At 36.3% G+C, this 19,937-nt stretch overlaps 1 protein-coding gene across 2 annotated transcripts in view; it reads right to left on the reverse strand.

The window, feature by feature from the left end:
• LOC136043074 (DNA mismatch repair protein Mlh1-like) overlaps positions 1–19,937 on the reverse strand; it is a 97,675-nt gene that overhangs the window by 23,032 nt on the left and 54,706 nt on the right. For both annotated transcript variants that reach the window (XM_065727997.1, XM_065727996.1), the window contains exon 8: positions 9,824–10,071. In XM_065727997.1, coding sequence (XP_065584069.1) covers positions 9,824–10,071 — 248 coding nt within the window. The remainder of the gene's footprint in view (positions 1–9,823; positions 10,072–19,937) is intronic.

Genomic DNA, 19,937 nt, shown 5'->3' on the forward strand with positions numbered 1-19,937 from the left:
AACCAGGCTTGCGGTTCAAAGAGAAAGGGCCAGATTAGGAATGTCCAATCTACGTCAACGAAGGCGTGTCGAGGAATCATCAGAGCAACGTAAAACCAGGCTTGCGGCTTTACGTCAACGACGGCGTGTCAAAGAACCACCAGAGCAACGTGAAACCAGGTTTGCGGCTGACAGAGTTAGTAAAAAAAAGAATGCATGTCGATGTATTACAAAAGCAACACGTGTATAATCGCCTGGCATTCAAGTACTGACCTTCCGATGATTATAGCTTGACTCGAGATGTTCAAATCGGGACTATGTCTGAAATTTGTCCCTATTGCAAGGCATTGAAATTTAATGGCGAAACAATGGGAATGTGTAGCGCCTAAGGAAAAGTTAAGCTTCCTCAACTGGGTGCACCACCAGAGCCATTGAATACTTTGCTTACTGGAAACACGTCTGAACCGAATCGTTTTTTATCAAACATTAGGAAATATAACTCATGTTTCCAAATGACGTAGTTCGGTGCCGAAATCGAAGATCGAGGTAATTTTATGCCTACTTTCAAAGTAAAAGGGCAAATTTATCATAGAAGAGGCTCCCTTCTACCATTCTCAGGTGAGCGTCACAAATTTTTGCAGCTGTACATCATAAGTGATGGCAATGCTGAATTGAATGCACGTTGCGGAATTTATCCCGGCGTTGAAAGGACTATCGTTTCCCAGTTGCAACATCTTTTCCACAATAATAATAATTTAGTGCGCCTCTTCAAAACAGCAATCGATTTGATGCCAACTGATACGCATAAAATTGTTATTCCCGCTGACAAAACGCCTACTGGCGAACATGTGTGTAGACTATCAACAAAATGGCAATCTTTATGGTCGGTGATCAGTTCTTACATCGAGATATTATTCTTTATAGGCGAAACAATCAGTTGACAAGAATAGCTGAAACTCATCGTTGCTACGATGCCCTAGAATATCCTATCATTTTTTGGGATGGAGCCGACGACTATCACTTTAATATTAAATTGGTAAATCCAGCCACTAACAAAGAAATGGATAAGAAATGCAGCGCAATGAACTATTACGGCTACAGAATAATAATTCGTCATAATGAAGATAATCATATTTAAAATGCCGTCAATTGTTTCACCAATACGTCGTTGATATGTATGCAAAGATTGAATCAGAACGTTTCCTATTCATCCGTCTGAATCAGACCAAGCTCCACTCTGAACAATACATTCATTTGCGAAATGCAGTTGTAAATGACGACAAAGCCACTAATATTGGAAGAATAACGATTTTACCTTCGTCATATGCTGGTAGTCCTTGTCATATGCATGAGTATGCTCAAGATGCCATTGCGTATGTTCGTCTCTATGTTCGTCCATATTTATTTATTACATTTACATGTAATCCATCTTTGGACGAGATACAGCAACTTTTATTTCCTGGACAATCACCTTTTCATAGACATGACATTACGGCCCGTGTCTTCCGGCAAAAGTTGAAATCACTGATGAATGAATATTTCTACGTTAACGTCTGAAAAAAAAGGCATTTATGATCAGATAATGCATTATGTCGACAATCAAGTTGGAAAAACCTTCTTCTTGGATGCGCCAGGAGGAACTGGTAAAACGTTTCTAATTAGATTGCTTCTGCCATCAATTCGATCCAAAAATGACATAGCGTTGGCCCTTGCGTCGTCCAGAATAGCCGCAACGTTGCTGCCTGGTGGGAGAACTGGTCATTTCGCTTTAAAATTGCCTCTGAATATGCAATCTACAGAAACTTCCCCGTGCAATATTTCCAAATCATCTGGGATGGGTAAAGTATTGCAGCAATGCAAACTTATTGTTTGGGACGAGTGCACAATGGCGCACAAAAAATCATTCGAGGCTCTCGAGAGATCATTGTAAGATTTACGAAGGAAATTCTAAACCCTTTGGCAGCATATGAACATTGCTTGCGGGAGATTACAAGCAAACATTACCTATTATTCCTAGATCGACACCTGCGGATGAAATAAATGCTTGACTGAAAAATTCTTATTTATGGGCACACGTAAATACATTAAAATTAACTATAAATATGCGCGTCCTATTGCAAAACGATTACTCTGGTGAAACATTTTCAGATCAATTGCTAACAAATGGAAACGGAATATTCCCTGTTGACTCAATTTCAGGATGTATACAACTGCCTCCTGAATTCTGTAATTTAGTGACGTCAAAAAAGTGATTTGGTTGAAAAGGTATTTCCGAATATTCTAACCAATTATAAAAATCATATATGGCTAAGTGAACGAGCAAAGCCAAGAACAAAGACGTCAACGAAGTCAAAAGTATTATTCTGACCAAGATTCGAGACCAGGCAGTTATTTACCAGTCAGTCGACACAGTTCTGGAATCAAATGAAGCGGTTAACTATCCATCAGAATTTTTAAATTCCCTAGATCTCTCAGAGTTCCCACCACACGTGCTACAACTAAAAATAGGCGTACCAATAATACTGTTGCAAAATATTAACCGACCAAAGCTTTGCCATGGCACGCGACTTACGTATTAGAAACAATGGAAGACTTAATAGAGGCAACAATCTTGACAGGGCCTTCCGAGGGTGAGGCTGTTCTTATACCTCGCATTCCCATGATTCCAAAGGATCTGCCTTTTCAATTTAAAAGATTGCAATTCCCGATTCGATTAGCATTTGCAATCACCATCAACAAAGCTCAAGGGCAATCATTAGAAAAACGCGGTATAGATCTTAATACAGATTGTTTTTCCCATGGACAATTATATGTTGCATGTTCAAGAGTCGGTAAACCGGGCAGTCTATTTATATGCACAGACAATGGGACAGCGAAGAATGCTGTATATCCACAAGTTTTACGCAGTTAAAAATTAGCACCTTGCATACGTGTTGCTTTATGGGGGGGGGGCTTTAGGTTTGCAGCTCAGAGAGAAATTACCAAAAGAAAGCGTTTCGATGTATTACAAGAGCAACGCGAAACCTGGCTTGCGGCTGAAAAAGAAAGTAAAAAAGAATGCGTGTCGAGGAATTACCAGAGTATATCAGAGGAATTACCAGTTGTATATCCGCAAGTTTTACGCTGTTACAAATCACCACCTTGCACACATGCTGCTAGGGCACGTTCCGAAAAAAACAACTAAAAAATAAAGAAGAAGAGAAATAAAATAAAAAAAGAAGAAAAAACTAAAAAAGGTAAATAACTAAAAAAAAATAAAAAGAAAAAAAGGAAAAAACTAAAAAAAATAAATGAAAAAAAGAAAAAAATTAAAAGAAATTAATTGAAAAACAAGGGATTACAAGAAATCAAAAACCTTAAAAAAGAAAACCAAAACTTTGAAGCTTAGTAGATATCATTGTTAGAAATTGTACTTGCTTTAATAATCAAATATCTTTGAAAAAACTGCAATAAAACACAAGGGACAATGAGAATCCATATATCTATATATATAAAAATAAGTTGTCTGTCTGTGGATGTGTGGATGGATGTGTGGATGGATGTGTCAGGTGACGTCACCTGAAAAAACTGGATTAGGTGACGTCAAAACTGAAAAAACTAAAAAAAGGCAAAAACTACAAAAAAAACTAAAAACTAATAAAAAAAATAAAAAAGCTAAAAAACTAAAAAAACTATAAAGGTAAAAACCAATAAAAAACTAAAAAAAAAACTGAAAAAACTAAAAAAAGGCAAAAACTACAAAAAAAAACTAAAAACTAATAAAAAAAGTAAAAAAGCTAAAAAACTAAAAAAACTAAAAAAACTAAAAAAAGGTAAAAAACTAAAAAAAATAAAAAATAAAAAAAAACTAAAAAAAAGGAAAAAACTGAAAAATAAGCTAAAATAAAGGTAAAAACCAATAAAAAACTAAAAAAAAAAGGAAAAAACTAATAAATGACGACACTCAAAGAGAAAGCGACCAGGACAAAAAACTAAAAAAAAAGGCAAAAACTACAAAAAAACTAAAAACTAATAAAAAAAATAAAAAAGCTAAAAAACTAAAAAAACTAAAAAAAGGTAAAAAACTAAAAAAACTAAAAACTAAAAAAAAACTAAAAAAGGTAAAAACTAAAAGAACTAAAAAAGAAAAAAATAAATGACGACACTCAAAGAGAAAGCGACCAGGACAAAAGGAATGTTCGATTAGCAATCAACAAAGCACCGGGACACAGGGAGTATAAATGACGACCAGGACACAAGTAAAAAAAAAAATTAACAAAACTAAAAAGAAGGTAAAAACTACAAAAAAACTAAAAAGAAAAAAAAACTAAAAACTAATAAAAAAACTAAAAAATCTAAAAATCTAAATAAACTAAAAAAGAAAAAAAAAGGAAAAAAATAAAGGAGAAAAACAAAACTAAAAAACGAATGTATATACAGACCGGGACACCGGGATACAAATGATGACCGGGACCCGGGACACAGGGAATATAAATGACGACCGGGACACAGGGACACAACTACAACGGGGACACCGGGGGAAACAGGGGGATAACCTGACAATCTATTTATATGCAAAGACAATGGGACAGCAAAGAATGTTGTATATTCGCAAGTTTTACGTAGTTAAAACCATATATATATATATATATATCTATATTCACAGGTGGGACATAGGGACACAACTACAATGGCGCGTAACTATTATGGCGCGTAACGACTTACGCGCGCGGGGGGGCTTGGGGGGGGCGCGAAGCGCCCCCACCAACTAGGTGTTGGGGTGGCGCGAAGCGCCACCCCAACAGCTAGTAGTATATAGAATTATATAAGTATACTAGCTGTTGGGGCGCTTCGCGCCCCCCCAAGCCCCCCCGCGCGCGTAAGTCGTTACGCGCCATTGTAGTTGTGTCCCTGTGTCTCACCTGTGAATATAGATAGATTTATATATGTGTTTCAAACTACGTAAAAATTGCGAATATACAACATTCTTGGCTTTCCCATTGTCTGTCCATATACAAAGCCGTATGTACTAATAATGACGTCATATGCAAACGCTCTTTTTACAAACAAACAAACATGCATACACACAACTCGTTTTTATATAGATAGATAGATAGATACAATACAAATTAACTACGTAAAACTTGTGAATATACAACAGTCTTCGCTGTCCCATTGTCTGTGCGTATAAATAGATTGTCAGGTTTATCGACCCTCAAAGATGCAACATACAATTGTACATTGGTAAAGCAATCTGTATTAAGATCTATACCGCATTTTTCTAGTGATTGCCCTTGAGCTTTGTTGATGGTGGTTGCAAATGCTAATCGAATTGGGAATTGCAATCTTTTAAATTGAAAAAGCAGATCCGTTGGAATCATGGGAATGCGAGGAATAAGAACAGCCTCACCCTCATAAGGCTCTGTCAAGATTGTGGCCTCTATTAGGTTTTCCATTGTTTTTTTTTTACGGCAAGTCGCGTGCCATTGCAAAGCTTTGGTGGGTTGATATTTCTTAAAAGTATTATTGGTACGCCTATTTTTAGTTGTAGCACGTGTGGTGGAAACCCTGAAGGATCTATGGAATTTAAAAATTCAGATGGATAATTAACCGCTTCATTTGGTTCCAAAATACAAATTAACTGCGTAAAACTTGCGAATATACAACATTCTTCGCTGTCCAATTGTCGCTGCATATAAATAGATTGTCAGGTTTACCGACCCTCGAACATGCAACGTACAATTGTCCATGGGAAAAACAATCAGTATTAAGATCTATACCACATTTTTCTAATGATTGACCTTGAGCTTTGTTAATGGTAATTGCAAATGCTAATCGAATTGGGAATTGCAATCTTTTAAATTGAAAAGGCAGATCCGTTGGAATCATGGGAATGCGAGGAATAAGAACAGCCTCACCCTCAAAAGGCCCTGTCAAGATTGTGGCCTCTATTAGGTTTTCCATTGTTTTTTTTACGGCAAGTCGAGTGCCATTGCAAAGCTTTGGTGGGTTTATATTTTTTAAAAGTATTATTGGTACGCCTATTTTTAGTTGTAGCACGTGTGGTGGAAACCCTGAAAGATCTATGGAATTTAAACATTCAGATGGATAATTAACCGCTTCATTTGGTTCCAAAACTGTGTCGACTGACTTGTAAAGGACTGCCTGGTCTCGAATGTTGGTCAAAACAATATTGTTGATTTCGTGGACGTCTATATTTTTGGGTGCGAGAATCGCTCGTTCACTTAGCCATTTATTATTTTTATAATTTTTTAGAATATTCGGAAATACTTTTTCAATCAATTCATTTTTGGACTTCACTAAATTACAGAAATCAGCAGGTAGTTGTATACGTCCTGAAATTGAGTCTACTGGGAGCTTTCCGTTTCAACGTGCATTCAATTCAGAATTTCTATCACTGATGAAGTACAATTGTAAAAATTTATGATTCTCGCCTGAGAATGGTAGAAGGGACCCTGCTCTATGATAAATTTGCCCTTTTACTTTGAAAGTAGACATAAATTGATCTGGATTTTCGATTTGGGCTCCAAACGACGTCATTTGGAAACATGAGTTGTATTTTCTGATTTTTGACAAAAAACGCTTAGATTCTGACGTAGTTCCAGTAAGGAAAGTCTTCAATGGCTCTGGTGGTGCAGCCAATAGAGGAAGTTTAACTTTTCCTGAGGCGCAACACATTCCCATTGTTTCACCATTGAATTTCAAGGCCTTGCAATAGGGACAAATTTTAGACATTGTCCCGATTTGAACACATCTACTCAAGCTATAATCACCGACTGGGTTGTACCTGAATGCCAGGCGATAACTTTCAGGTTGCTCTGATTCCTCGGCACGCTTTCTTTTCTTACTTTCTCTATCAGCAGCAAGCCTGATTTCTTGCTGTTCTTGTGATTCCTCGGCACGCTTTCTTTTCTTACTTTCTCTATCAGCAGCAAGCCTGATTTCTTGCTGTTCTTGTAATTCCTCGGCACGCCTTCTTTTTTCACTTTCTCTTTTAGCAGCAAGTCTGCTTCCGCGTTGCTCTGGTAGTTCCTCGGCACGCTTTCTGTTCTTTCTTTCTCTATCAGCCTCAAGCCTGTTTCCTTGCTGTTCTTTTGATTCCTCGCCACGCTTTCTGTTCTTTCTTTCTCTATCAGCCTCAAGCCTGTTTCCTTGCTGTTCTTTTGATTCCTCGGCACGCCTTCTTTTTTCACTTTCTCTTTTAGCAGCAAGTCTGCTTTCGCGTTGCTCTGGTAGTTCCTCGGCACGCTTTCTTTTCTGACTTTCTCTATCAGCAGCAAGTTTTTTGGCATAGACTCTTTGAGCATCTTCATCGGCTTTTGCCATTGTAAGTTCATCAGTCATTGTAAACTTAAACATTAATAGATTTCTACGTGAACATATGTCTTAAATATCTTGAATGACGTCACCGTCAAAGCAAAAATGACGACAACTAATTTCATGACGTCAGTCAACACAGAAACATGACGTCACCTGATCCACAGATAGACACACAGACAGACAACTTATTTTTATATATATAGATATAATATATAGAATTTGTAATTTTTCTTCTCCCTTTAGCCCCCCAGATGGTCGAATCTGGGAAAACGACTTTGAAAAGTCAATTTGTGCAGCTCCCTGACACGCCAACCAATTTTCATTGTCCTAGCACGTCCAGAAGCACCAAACTCGCCAAATCACTGAGCCCCTCCCCCTAACTCAACCAAAGAGAGCGAATCCGGTACGGCTACGTCAATCACGTATCAAGGACATTTTCTTATTCTATCCACCAAGCTTCATCCCGATTCCTCCACTCCAAGTGTTTTCCAAGATTTCCCCATCCAACTCCCCCCAATGTCAAAAGATCTGGTCGTGATTTGAAATAAGAGCTCTGAGACATGACTTCCTTCCAAATATCAAAATTTAATTAAGATCCGATCACCTATTCGTAAGATAAAAATACCCCAGTTTTCACGTTTTCCCAAGAATTCCGATTTCCCCCTCCAACTCCCCCCAATGTCACGGGATCTGGTCGGAATTTAAAATTAGAGCTTTAAAGCACAAGATCCTTCTAAATATCAAATTTCATTAAAATCTGGTCACCCTTTCGTAAGTTACAAATACCTCATTTTTCAAAATTACCCCCCCCAACTCCACCAAAGAGAGCAGAGTCTGGTTATATCAGTCACGTATCTTAGACAGGTTTTTATTCTTCCCATCCAGTTTCATCCTGATCTCTCCGCTTTAAGTATGTTCTAAGATTTCCGCCCTCCCAACCGACCCCCCAATGACGCTGGATCCGGTTGAGATTTAAAATAAGAGATCTGAGTTACGAGGTCCCTCTAAATATAAATTTTCATGAAGATCCAATTACTCCTTCGTAAGTTATAATTATGTCATTTTTTCTAATTTTTCAGAATTAACCCCCCCCCATAGAGCGGATCCGTTCCAATTATGTATATCACGTATCTAAGACTTCTGCTTATTTTTCCCACCAAGTTTCATCCCGATCCCTCCAATCTAAGCGTTTTCCATGATTCTAGGTTCCCCCACCCCAAACTCCCCCCAATGTCACCAGATCCGGTCGGGATTTAAAATAAGAGCTTTGGGACACAATATCCTTCTAAATATCAAATTTCATTGAGATCCGACCACCCGTTCATAAGTTAAAAATACCTCATTTTTTCTAATTTTTCAGAATTAACCCCCTCTCCCAAACCACAGAGAGCGGATCCTTTCTGGTTATGTCAATCATGTATCTAGGACTTGTGCTTATTTTTCCCACCATGTTTCATCCCGATCCCTCCACTCTAAGTGTTTTCCAAGATTTTTGGTTTCCCCCTCCCAAATCTTCCTCAATGTCATCAGATCCGGTCGGGATTTAAAATAACAGCTCTGAGACACGATATCCCTCAAACATCAAATTTCATTAAGATCTGATCAACCGTTCGTAAGTTAAAAATACTGAATTTTTTCTATTTCTTCCGAATTAACGGGCCCCCCACTCCCCCAGATAGTCAAATCGGGAAAACGATTTCTAATTTAATCTGGTCCGGTCCCTGATACGCCTGCCAAATTTCATCGTCCTAGCTTACCTGGAAGTGCCTAAAGTAGCAAAACCGGGACCGACAAAATTTGCGATTGCTATATGTCACTTGGTTAATACCAAGTGGCATAAAAACCCAGAAAATGTGACTTCATGATAACAAGCATGTGAGGGTCCAGCACCAACTGAGCACCAACTGAGTGAACGGATGCCATATTTGAGAGGACTAATCAGCCGGCCTTAGTTAACGCCTCAAAAAGCCAGTGAGGTAAGCTTGTATATTTAAACATAGTCCTTGCAGTCCCATTAGCTTTTTTTTAAATTCTGTTTTGTTAGCATTAAAACCTTTGAAGTGACTAGAAAAAAAATGAACAGTAGGCCTATTATGCAATTAAGCTCAAAGTGCCAAACTATAATTGATTTTGAAGGTTTTAAAAGTATTTTGCTCACGTTACAATACCGGCCTACACCACCCCCCCCCTAAGTATTTATACCCTTCTCCAACTTCTACTGTTCAACGCAAGACTAGAAAAATTTGATTACCTTTCATTTTTTTAACTGTTTTTAACTTTTAACATTATTTTTTTTCTTTTGTTTTACTGAGAAATCTAAGTCACAAATCCGGCAATAATTGATTTCATTGTGAATACATATAGTCTGAAGCACAAAAAACCGCTCTCAAGAAATACCCCCCCCCCCTCTGAAGCTGACATCATAATATTTTACTTCGATAACTTTAATTTTGGGACTTACGTCACCGGACTGCAATTGTGCTATTTAGCTGCATTTAACTTATACTTTACGAACAGATATTACCTTTTCTTTTTGTTTTCATACTTTTCTTGCTTGTTTGTTTCAAAACTTGAGTCAACATTCATCGTCTCAGAATGGTTTCCACTTTGATTCTGCATCTGTCCCTGAACTATCGAATCTAAAAACTTGTCCAGTTTTTGAAGTTTACTATCCGTTCTGACAAGCTGATGATCATAAACACGCTTCATTTCTGTTTTGTCTTTTGCATCACTAGGTGTCAGAAGTGGCTTTGCAGCACAAGGTAGTAACGCCTACAAAGAATCATAATGTAATACACAATTATTGGACAGAACAGGTGCAGTAGCGTGCCATTTCAGTGCAGGGGGGGGGGGGGGTAACTACAAAGTGTCGTAGATTTTCTCCATACTTTAAAAAAAATTATATTAATATGCCAATGAAGTCCCAATAGGATTTTAACCGACTTTGGTTTCTTAGGTTTCCATTTTTATAAATTTTAAACGAATTTCAATTGATAGGCCAATTTTCACCAAAACTGATTATTTTCTTCGGGAGCCAGCTATAAAAGTAAGTGTCAATTTTAATAGTTTCAACTGTAAGGACGAGCAGGTACTCATGTGAGTTTTTTTTTTACAGTCCTTACAGAGGTGTCCTATAGTTAGATAAAAGACTATTTTATACGTAATTTTGAATATCTTTCCTGGCTCACTTTTTTCAAGACTGCGGATGACACTGCACTGCACTGCAATTTTCCTGTTTTATCAGGGAACGAAAATAAAATTTCATTAAAAATGCCTTCATCAGATGGCATTTAATTCTACTACTGCATTTTTCATACATGTTTTCGTTGTTAAAAATCTATATTCAAAAACTTTATTGAGGCCTATGAAAAAGCTCATCTTCCTGAAATTTCAAACTTAACTAGATCTAACTAATCTACATGTGCCCCCCACCCCAGGTCTCGTAGTAGGAAACTCAGCTTTTCTGCATTGTCTGCTTTTACTGTGAAGTAATTTGCCATGATCAAATATATACCTTTCCGACAGTGGTGAACGGAACAATCGTAGAATGATAGAAAAAAATTCCACACTCAGAATACAGATTTCGAATCGAAAGAAATGATTTTTTGTTTCTTTTTATTTGACTCACCAAAACTTTATTGTATCGTTTTTAACAACTAAAATTCCAGCTTAGAATAAAAGAATATGATATCTAAGGTGTCAGCTTAGGGTGTATAAACTCGTAAATTCCGAACCTGTCCTACGGGAGTAGTAGAATCCTCCGTAATAAAAAGAACCTTGGGTCTAAAAGCAGGATGCATGAAACTGAGAGAAAAGAGCAGGCCTTGTCAATGGAAACTGTGTAAATGAAGTTTCAACTTCAAATGCAACAACAAAATGTATTTATAATGCTAATTCTAGATATGCAAAAGTTATTCATTTTAAAATCTCTCATCATTACTATAAGCACATGGAATTTTCTAACAAATCCAGAAACAGAAAGTAAACTGCCCGAAAAAGGAGTGCAATCTTGATGGAAATTACGCAGTTGATTTAAAAAAATAAGATAATCTTAATTTTTAAAAGGCTATCACAAGCTCTAATGGGGCCGAATTCGCATCATATGTCCAAAAAGAGAAAGCAAAACAAAGAAACAAATAATACAGCAAGACAATAGTATAGGGAACACCAAGCAAGCATAAAAATGGTCAATAAAAATTTTGTGCAAAAAAAATATCTAAGTCCAAGACGTAAAATAAACTTTATGTGATTAATGGCAAAGCAGAAACAGAAAGAGTGGGGGATAAAACGATATCACAGGGTATAAGAAAAAAAAACCGAATTCGTATTCTAAGTAAACTGTAGTAAAATCAAAAAGCAATTAAAATCAATGTCAAATTAACTATCAAAAAGTTTAAATGAAATATTTACAATTAAAGAAAGAATTGTGCAAAAGACTAGATTAAAACAGAGCAAAAATCAACATCACAAATGGGCAAAATAAAAGTAACGAAAGATAAAAAAAGCGAGATTGATTATTGCGACCATACACCATCAACTAAAATAAGGGACGAGGTAGCTATTTTGGGTTCAGGACACACAACATTTTATACCATTCTCTAATTGAATCATATCCTAATTATTGCCCCATAGTTTATCCCAACATATTTATGGTCCATCTGCAACCTCTTCAGATAATTCAAAATAAGGCAATTAGAATTCTGGGTACTTTGTTCATCGCCCTGCTAGACTTAAAAATCTGTCAGAAACCCAAACTTTATATATTTTTCTCAATATACTTAATATCAAACAATTGAAGGACGTGCATACAGCAATGTGGTATTATGATATCCAATCCTCAACAAGTTATTTCCATGATTTGGGTATAATTGGGACTCCCACTTCTCCTGCCCACTGCATCCGCTCCAGGAAGTATCGCCTTCCGCCAATCAAATAAGAAAGAGCTAGATTCTCAATCAGATACCAGATTCCTCATATTGTAAATAAACTTAACTTAGTAGAAATGTCCCGAAGTTTCACGAGTCGATTTTCTTTGAAAAAACATATTTCAAAAATAGTTCTTTGCCTGGATGTCGGGATTGATTAATAATAGATTTTAGTATGTATTTTGCTGACGCTGGGGTGGCCTCCTCTGTTATCTCCTACCTTGTATGTTTTTTTTTTAGTTTTTTTTTTTCTTTTGGGAATTATTAGTATGACGAGACGTTGTGTTTTTTTTTTCTATGCATTTTTACTGCCTCAGCCTTACGAGCTCTGCTCTCTGTTGAGGCATAATATTGTTTTTGTATATTTTTAATTTGAATTAATAAATATTGATTGGTTGATTGATCAGGAATTACTAAGGTGCTCCAGAATAAAGTGAATAAAACTTTTCCAGATCCTCTCAGTAACGGCATGGATCGGAGAATACGTTGGGATTGCCAAGGAGGCTAAGCAGGGGAGTCGTATGATGTCGTGAAAATCACGGAAGATGTCCTAAACGATAAGAGAGCTCTAAAGCCACTGTCTACATGAAGTAAGAATAATGACATGACTAATATCACACACAGGAAAACGTCTTCAGCATTTCTTTATTAGATCTAGCGAAACAGCGAATCAGGCAGGGGGGATCGCTAAAATATGATATCATACCCTGTTAAAAGACAACACGCGTTACATCATCTTGCATATGAAGATGCGATTTTTGTCAAAAATTGTATTTTATTTTTAATATTATGTTATGTTACTTGCGAAAGCCACTAGATATAGCAACTTCATTCAAATGAACCCTTAAACACTTCTATATGATGGTTCAGTAGCCCACAAGGATAGAAGAAAATAAAGAAAAAAAGGAGGCACATCACTCCTTCCCATGCGAAAAAATAAAAAATCGACTTTCCTTGTTGCTCAAAATGGGGGACTGTAATTATTCTAGGTAATATTTTCAGCTATGATGATTCCAAAAGTGCAGTTTTCGTATCGATGCGACCCAATTTCGTGGAGTTTCAGGCTATTTTCCGAAATACCCACAAATTTGTTATCGTTACGATTAATCAAAACAATAGTTACCATTACTGAATCAGCTTCAAAATTACGATTCCTCCTCGCTTAACAGTTTTTTTCAAAGAACATTTTTTAATTTCAGTAACTATAGGTCATAGTTCGTTCTTTATTTAGCTGCCCCTGAGGGGATAACCATAACGAGTTCAACTGATACGTCATTCTTTAGACCATTCTTGATATTTTCAAGTATAAACTTTTTAGCTTAGCTTTTCAAGGTTTTTGATAGTTTTTCAATCTGCTAGTTCACTTTTGAATGATCTTTCTATTATTTTTTTTTTAACAGCATTATGTAAAAAAGCCCATTAGTAGTCGAAAACACCTTGTAAATTAGAAATAAAAACTTTTAAAAAAACCAAATCAATACAATTTAAACGAGAAACAGATTGACATATCGTTACCCAAACTCAAAGGTTGTAATTGAGGTATTTTTCGAACGTTAGTTTTCGGCATTATAGTTAATTCGGACACCGCTATGAGAGAAGCTACTGCCAGAAACAACTTCCAATATTATGCTGGTGAAATGCCAAATTCCTAGCCCAGACTCCTTGAATGTTCTAGTAGAGCTGATTAGGAGCGCAAGGAAATGGAAGGCTGAGTCACTTGAGTTAACCATCTTGTTTAATGACTATTAAATCTTAATTTTTTCAATGAATAAACTTACTGTTATTTTAATAACTGAATGATTTTTAGTAGTAGTAAAATGTATTTATTACATTTAAGTATTAAAGTGAAATGTATTAACATCTTTAGTCTTTACCTGATAAAAAATAAAAAATAAAAAAATCCGAAAACAAAATTACAGGGTCTCATTAGCTAGACGATTGTCCTGGTCTTCCAAAGAAGAAACATACATAAACTGTTTTTTCACCAATCAGAAGATAATTCCTTTGAATTGGCTAAGTACTGTTTAGAAGAATTGGATAATTGATAATCTTATACTTGCAAAAACCGACGTATCTTTATTTGAGATAAGGTAAGATGATCAGACTTCACAGTCCCTACCGGCGGTGCTGATCTCCATTTCTTAGCCCTTCAGCCAGGAATTGCAATGGGGGGTTGAAGGCCAACCATCCTGTGCTTTCGCACACCTTTCCTGTTTACCTTCCCCAGATTTCTCCAGGTACCCGTTTAGAGCTGGGTCGACTCTGGCTAAACTTGCAGAGTCACACCACTGACCCCCGTCTCAAACTAAACAATTGGGTACACTGGGATTCGAACCCGCGACCTCTCAAACAATCAGGATCCTGAATCCAACGCACCAATCCACCCGGCCAGGACGGCTTTATTTGAAATAGGCTCATATTATTTGAACATAGAATTGACGTGATTTCGAAATGACGTCGGCCGACCATTCCCAAGCAAAGCTTTGATATTAAAATGTTATCCTAACAGCCTTGTATATATAAATAGCCATATTCAGCCACATTTCTCACATCACATCCGTGTTATTTTTCATTTATTTATAAAAGCCCTGAATACAAGCAAAAAAGTGATTTGCAACACTTTGATGATTTTGATTAACTAAGCACTGGATCATAATACCAGAAAATTCAGTCACTTTCACAATCATTAAGACCATCTTCAACAGGATCTGCTGGCAAATCTATTTCGTGTCCTTCAGACTCAGATTCAGGTGATTGTGCCTGTTCCGAAGGCCCCCAAACAAAAGTTCTGGATACGGACTTGAGGATTATATAGCAATTTCTACCTCCACCCTCCCCTAGAAATAATTATTTATTTATCTGAAGATTCTTTCAAACAATAGCTGAAACACATGAGCAGTTAAACTAGAATAAGAATCTCTTAAAGATACTATAGTCAGCAACAACTCACTCGGTAGCAATTGGTTGAAAACCAGGCTAAATCTTAGAAAAGGGCACTGGGATTTCCGATTGACTGAGCCCCCTCCAAAATTTATTCAAACTTCGAAAAGGGCACTGGAACTTTCGATTTCCAATTGACAGAGCACCCTCCAAAGTTAATTCGATCACCCCTTTCACATGAAGTGCCGCTAGTAAAAAAAAGAACAGATATTAATACATTGAACTCTTTTAGGTCTTTACTATAGGCAATGCTATGCGATTACCTCTGACTTAAACAAGAGAGTAGAAACTTCAATTTCCCTTCTAATGAAAATCCGGAATTATCCAGGGGGAAAAGGGGGATGTCCATGGGGGAGGGGGAATTCTCTACAGGGGATACTTTTCGGGGGGGAACGCTGGCTCCCAGGAGAACAACGGCATGAAGACAAGATTTCTCTGGATTAGGAAAAATAAATAAAAATGAGGATATTGATTCTGCTTTGGCCTTCCAAATAGTTGAAAATCCAGAAAAAATTTTTCTGTTTGATGAGGCAACTGAAGCAAAGCTGAGGTTTCCACGTCTGAAGCAACTGACTTCAAAAATTTTTTTATGTAGGCAATTGAAATTAAAAAGTCTATATATATAATCTTTGTTTTAAATAGAGATACTGGAAATATTCCTATAAATCCAATTTACAATGACTTAAATTAAAGGATTCAAATAATATTTTTCTTCAGTTTAAATTAAGATCATCTGACCACACTTTTAATAAAAATTACGTCAGTAGACAAGCTAAGTCAATCAATAAGCAGATAGTTCTTGCCCAACCTAATTGGCGAAGAGTCTTTCATTTATTCTGGCTTGGTTTGTTTGATTCAGCCTTTCTTTTGCTCTGTCAAGAGTTCCTTCAAAAGGTTAGTTTTTCTTCTTTTTTTTGAGCACTGAAGACGGCTGGGCTAAAGTCCCTGAAGACAAATCTGCTTCTGTCATTTTTGCTTCTTCTCTGTCTACTGGCTGACATTACGCTCATTTTTAATTTTTCTTTTCTTATTTGCCATATTTCAGTCCTGCCTGTAGCCCTTTCTGTCGTTAACGGCTCATAAAACTAATATAGTTTTATTTCAGCTAATATTTGACAACTTTAAAATTACAATTACCTGTACAATAATACATGTTATCGTTATGACAACAAGATACTAACGTCAGACAGACTCCCTTTTAAACCAGGTAATAGAGTGGGAAAATTGCAAGGTGTCATAGAATATGTCAGTAAAATATGTAAGATATCGGTATAATACGTAAATTACATAAAATAGGTAAAAAAAAAAATTACCGGGGTTCGTAAAATTACGGTAAATTACGTAAAACACCGAATTTAACCGCAGCCATTTGTACCACTTACAACGCAACTTCGTATAGAAGGAGTTTTCGTAGAATCTTCGAAAGGAGCTCATTTGATTGGAATTTGAGAGTTCTAGTGACCTTTTTAAGAGTCAAAAGTGAATGGGAGAAAATAAGCCCCACCCCAGCGACCATCATTTCCCAAAACACATTCAATCAAATATTGAGATATCAATTTTGTTCAGCATAGTCAAAACGTCCAAAACTATGTCTTTGGGGATATCAATCCCCCAACAGCCCTCAGGGCAAAGACAGTAAGTTACGCAATTCACCCATTATTTACATATAGCATTTTTATTGAGAAAGGTGGGGATGTTTGACTTTGAGTTTCCAAAAAGACGAAGGGCATTCAGGTGAGCCTTCCAATAATGCTGAGGGGAGTGTTGAACTAAATAAAAACCCGTTATATGCATACGAGTTGTCAAAATGACGAAGCTCAGGAATGAGTATATCAATTTGGAACTTTCAGAAAATGATAAGGTAGATGATAAATTGACCAAAAAGGCAATATTTGCACGCTACTACTACTAATAATATTACTACTAGTACTACTATTACTGCTACTGCTACTACTAATACTACTTAGTTCATCATTGTCTAAACCAGACAAATTTTTGCGAACACACACTTACGAATTGTTAACCCTCATTTTTTCCTCGCGCTAGGCTCCTGTTGAGTCTCTTGCGGACCCGTTGGGGATCACCTGACCACTTTGGGCATTCGTGGCCTGGTGGTCACGAGACTTAATTGCATACAAAATGAAATAGCCGTCTGCTCACACATGTATTACTAGCTATTACTGAGCTGCACATCAATCGGCTAGGCTAAAATCAGCTCTATCCTTTATACCCAGGACATACTATAGTCACATTTATTGATGAAACCAAAACTAAGCACGACATAAGCATAAATTATGTATGGCGTTAGTAATTTCTGAACTAGGACACTGTTCAACTTTCAAACATAAAAATGTTTACTGACCAATCAGGTCAAAACAGAGGCATAATTTTCCAAATCTAGAAAAGATGGAAGCTTGGAAAAGAAGTTTTTCCATCTGTAACTCGGATCTAACAGAAGACATAAAGCCGTAGTATTATTAGTAGAGAATTGGTTCTCAAGAATTAATGGTGTTACAAACTTTTCAAAGAATTTATTTCACTATTAAATTTCCTGTTCTAAAATACACATTTAAAACCAAGAAAAACATGTAGGCGTTATTAAAAACTGCGCATTTTTTCCTATAGATGTGAGTATGGTGTGGTTCGGGCATTAGGCTTCCACCTGCTGTGGTACTTTAGGTGTACGGTGAATTTTGATTATTCTCGAAAGGGGCTTCAAATTAGCCTGGGCAAAGATTTCTTCGTTTTTAGCAAAAACAAAAACCTTTCAAGTTACGATATTTAGTAATCTCACCGAAAAAGTAATAAATACTATGTGCTCAAAATATATTATTTTGTTTATGCAGGAGGTATGGCCATAGAAAAATGAGAGTGGGATAAATCAATGCGAAGAATTTAAAAGCTTCAGGAGAAATACAAATTATAATGAACAATGAACTAAAAGTTAAAAGAAACAGATATTAGAATTTAATAAAAATGAAACCAATAATGAACTTGTGATGTACCAAAAATAAAACTGATCTTCAACTCAAACTCAAAACGAATTGAAGCTACTAGATATATGAACTGGGAAGACGTCCGCCTTGTACCCCAAATATAATTTTAAAAAAGACAGATATTGAATTCAAAAGAGACAGATAACAGACTTGACAAAAAAATAAACTAATAATGAACTTATAATGTACCAAAAAACTGATATTTAACTCAAACTCAAAACAAACAGAAATTACTAGATATATGAACTGAGAAGTCATCCCCTTGTACCCTAATTATAGCGCGAGTATCATTCGCACTTTACTGAAAGAAAAATAAAAAAGGATGTTTGTCAAATAAAACCTTAAGGTCATTTCAAGAGTGAAGTGTGGTACAAGGCCTTCAAAAAAGTAAACAAAATGTATTTAAGGTATTCCAACCCCAAACAGCTAATAAGAGTCCAGGCAAGTTAGATTTTAGTTACTTTTAGTTTTAATGATGAACAATTCTGATTTTCACCATCTCCTCTTCACTTTGTGATTTCATTTTTCTTATTGTTAGATGTTTCTGTTCTTTTCTACTTTTTATCGGCATTGAACATGCCTCGTTTGACGCGTCTAAAGACATTAGCATTTTTTTTTTATCTTTGCTTGTAATTTTTCGGTGGCTGGCGTTAGCCCTCCAGGAAAATATCCCCGCATACCCCCCCCCTTGAGGGAGGGGGACCCCCCATCTCCTGGAAAATACCACTCCTACGCGGCTGGTTTGTCTCCAATCTCTCTGGACTAAAAAATAAAACTGAAACTGTCAATTTCTGATCTAATGAGCACACTCCGAAGTTACTGCGGCCTTGAGGTGGAGGTATGGACAAAGAAGGAACAGAACTCCTCCTATACGGAATAAATTCTGCTCATTTTTGGGTTTAACGTTATTCTTTATTTTCATTAAATAAAAAAAAACAAGTTTTTTTAACTGAAAGTAAAGAGTGAGATTAAAGCTTAAAACGAACGGAAATTATTCCATACATGAAAGGGACTGTCCCCTCCTCAACGCCTCGCTCTGTACACCAAAGTTTGATTCTTTCTCACAACTCTGCTTTTTAAAGCAATAAAAAACCTTAGCGTAAAGAGCGGGGCGTTGAGGGGACAGTCCCTTTCATAAACAGAATAGTTTTTATTCGTTTTAAGTTTTAATGTCGCTCCTTACTTTCAGATAAAAAACTTGTTTTTTTATTTAATTTCTAAACGTTTTTGAATTAATGCAGGTTTTGATTTTGGCTCACCGTACATGAATAATTAAAACGAAATTTGCATATTAACTTTACTCTTTTTTGGCTAAATAGCTTTCTCAAAATATTGAACGGACGATTTTGAGAAAAACGAGGTGTTGGAGGGAGTCTAGTTGCCCTCCAATTTTTTGCTTCCTTCAAAAGGGCACTAGAACTTTTAATTTTATTTACGAACGTTTTTATTAGTAATAAATGTACATAACTTACATAACGAACTTCTATATTCGTATAAGTTTATTACGTATATGAGGGGGTTCGCCCCCTCTTCAATACCTTGCTCTTAACTCTTAAGTTCAAATTTTGTTCCAATTCGTTAAGAATGACCCCTGGATCACAAAAGCCGTTTAATTAGAATAAACAGCTCTTTTGAAATTATTAAAGATACTTTAGCGTAAAGAGCGAAGTAGTAAGGAGGGGACAAACCACGTTGTATACGTAATAATTTCTGTTCGTTTTAAGTTTTAATGTTACCCCTTTCTTTCAGTTGAAAAAACTTGTTTTTCTTTTATTTA

This window comes from Artemia franciscana, unplaced genomic scaffold (genome assembly GCF_032884065.1).
Source record: "Artemia franciscana unplaced genomic scaffold, ASM3288406v1 Scaffold_289, whole genome shotgun sequence".
NCBI lineage: Eukaryota > Metazoa > Arthropoda > Branchiopoda > Anostraca > Artemiidae > Artemia > Artemia franciscana.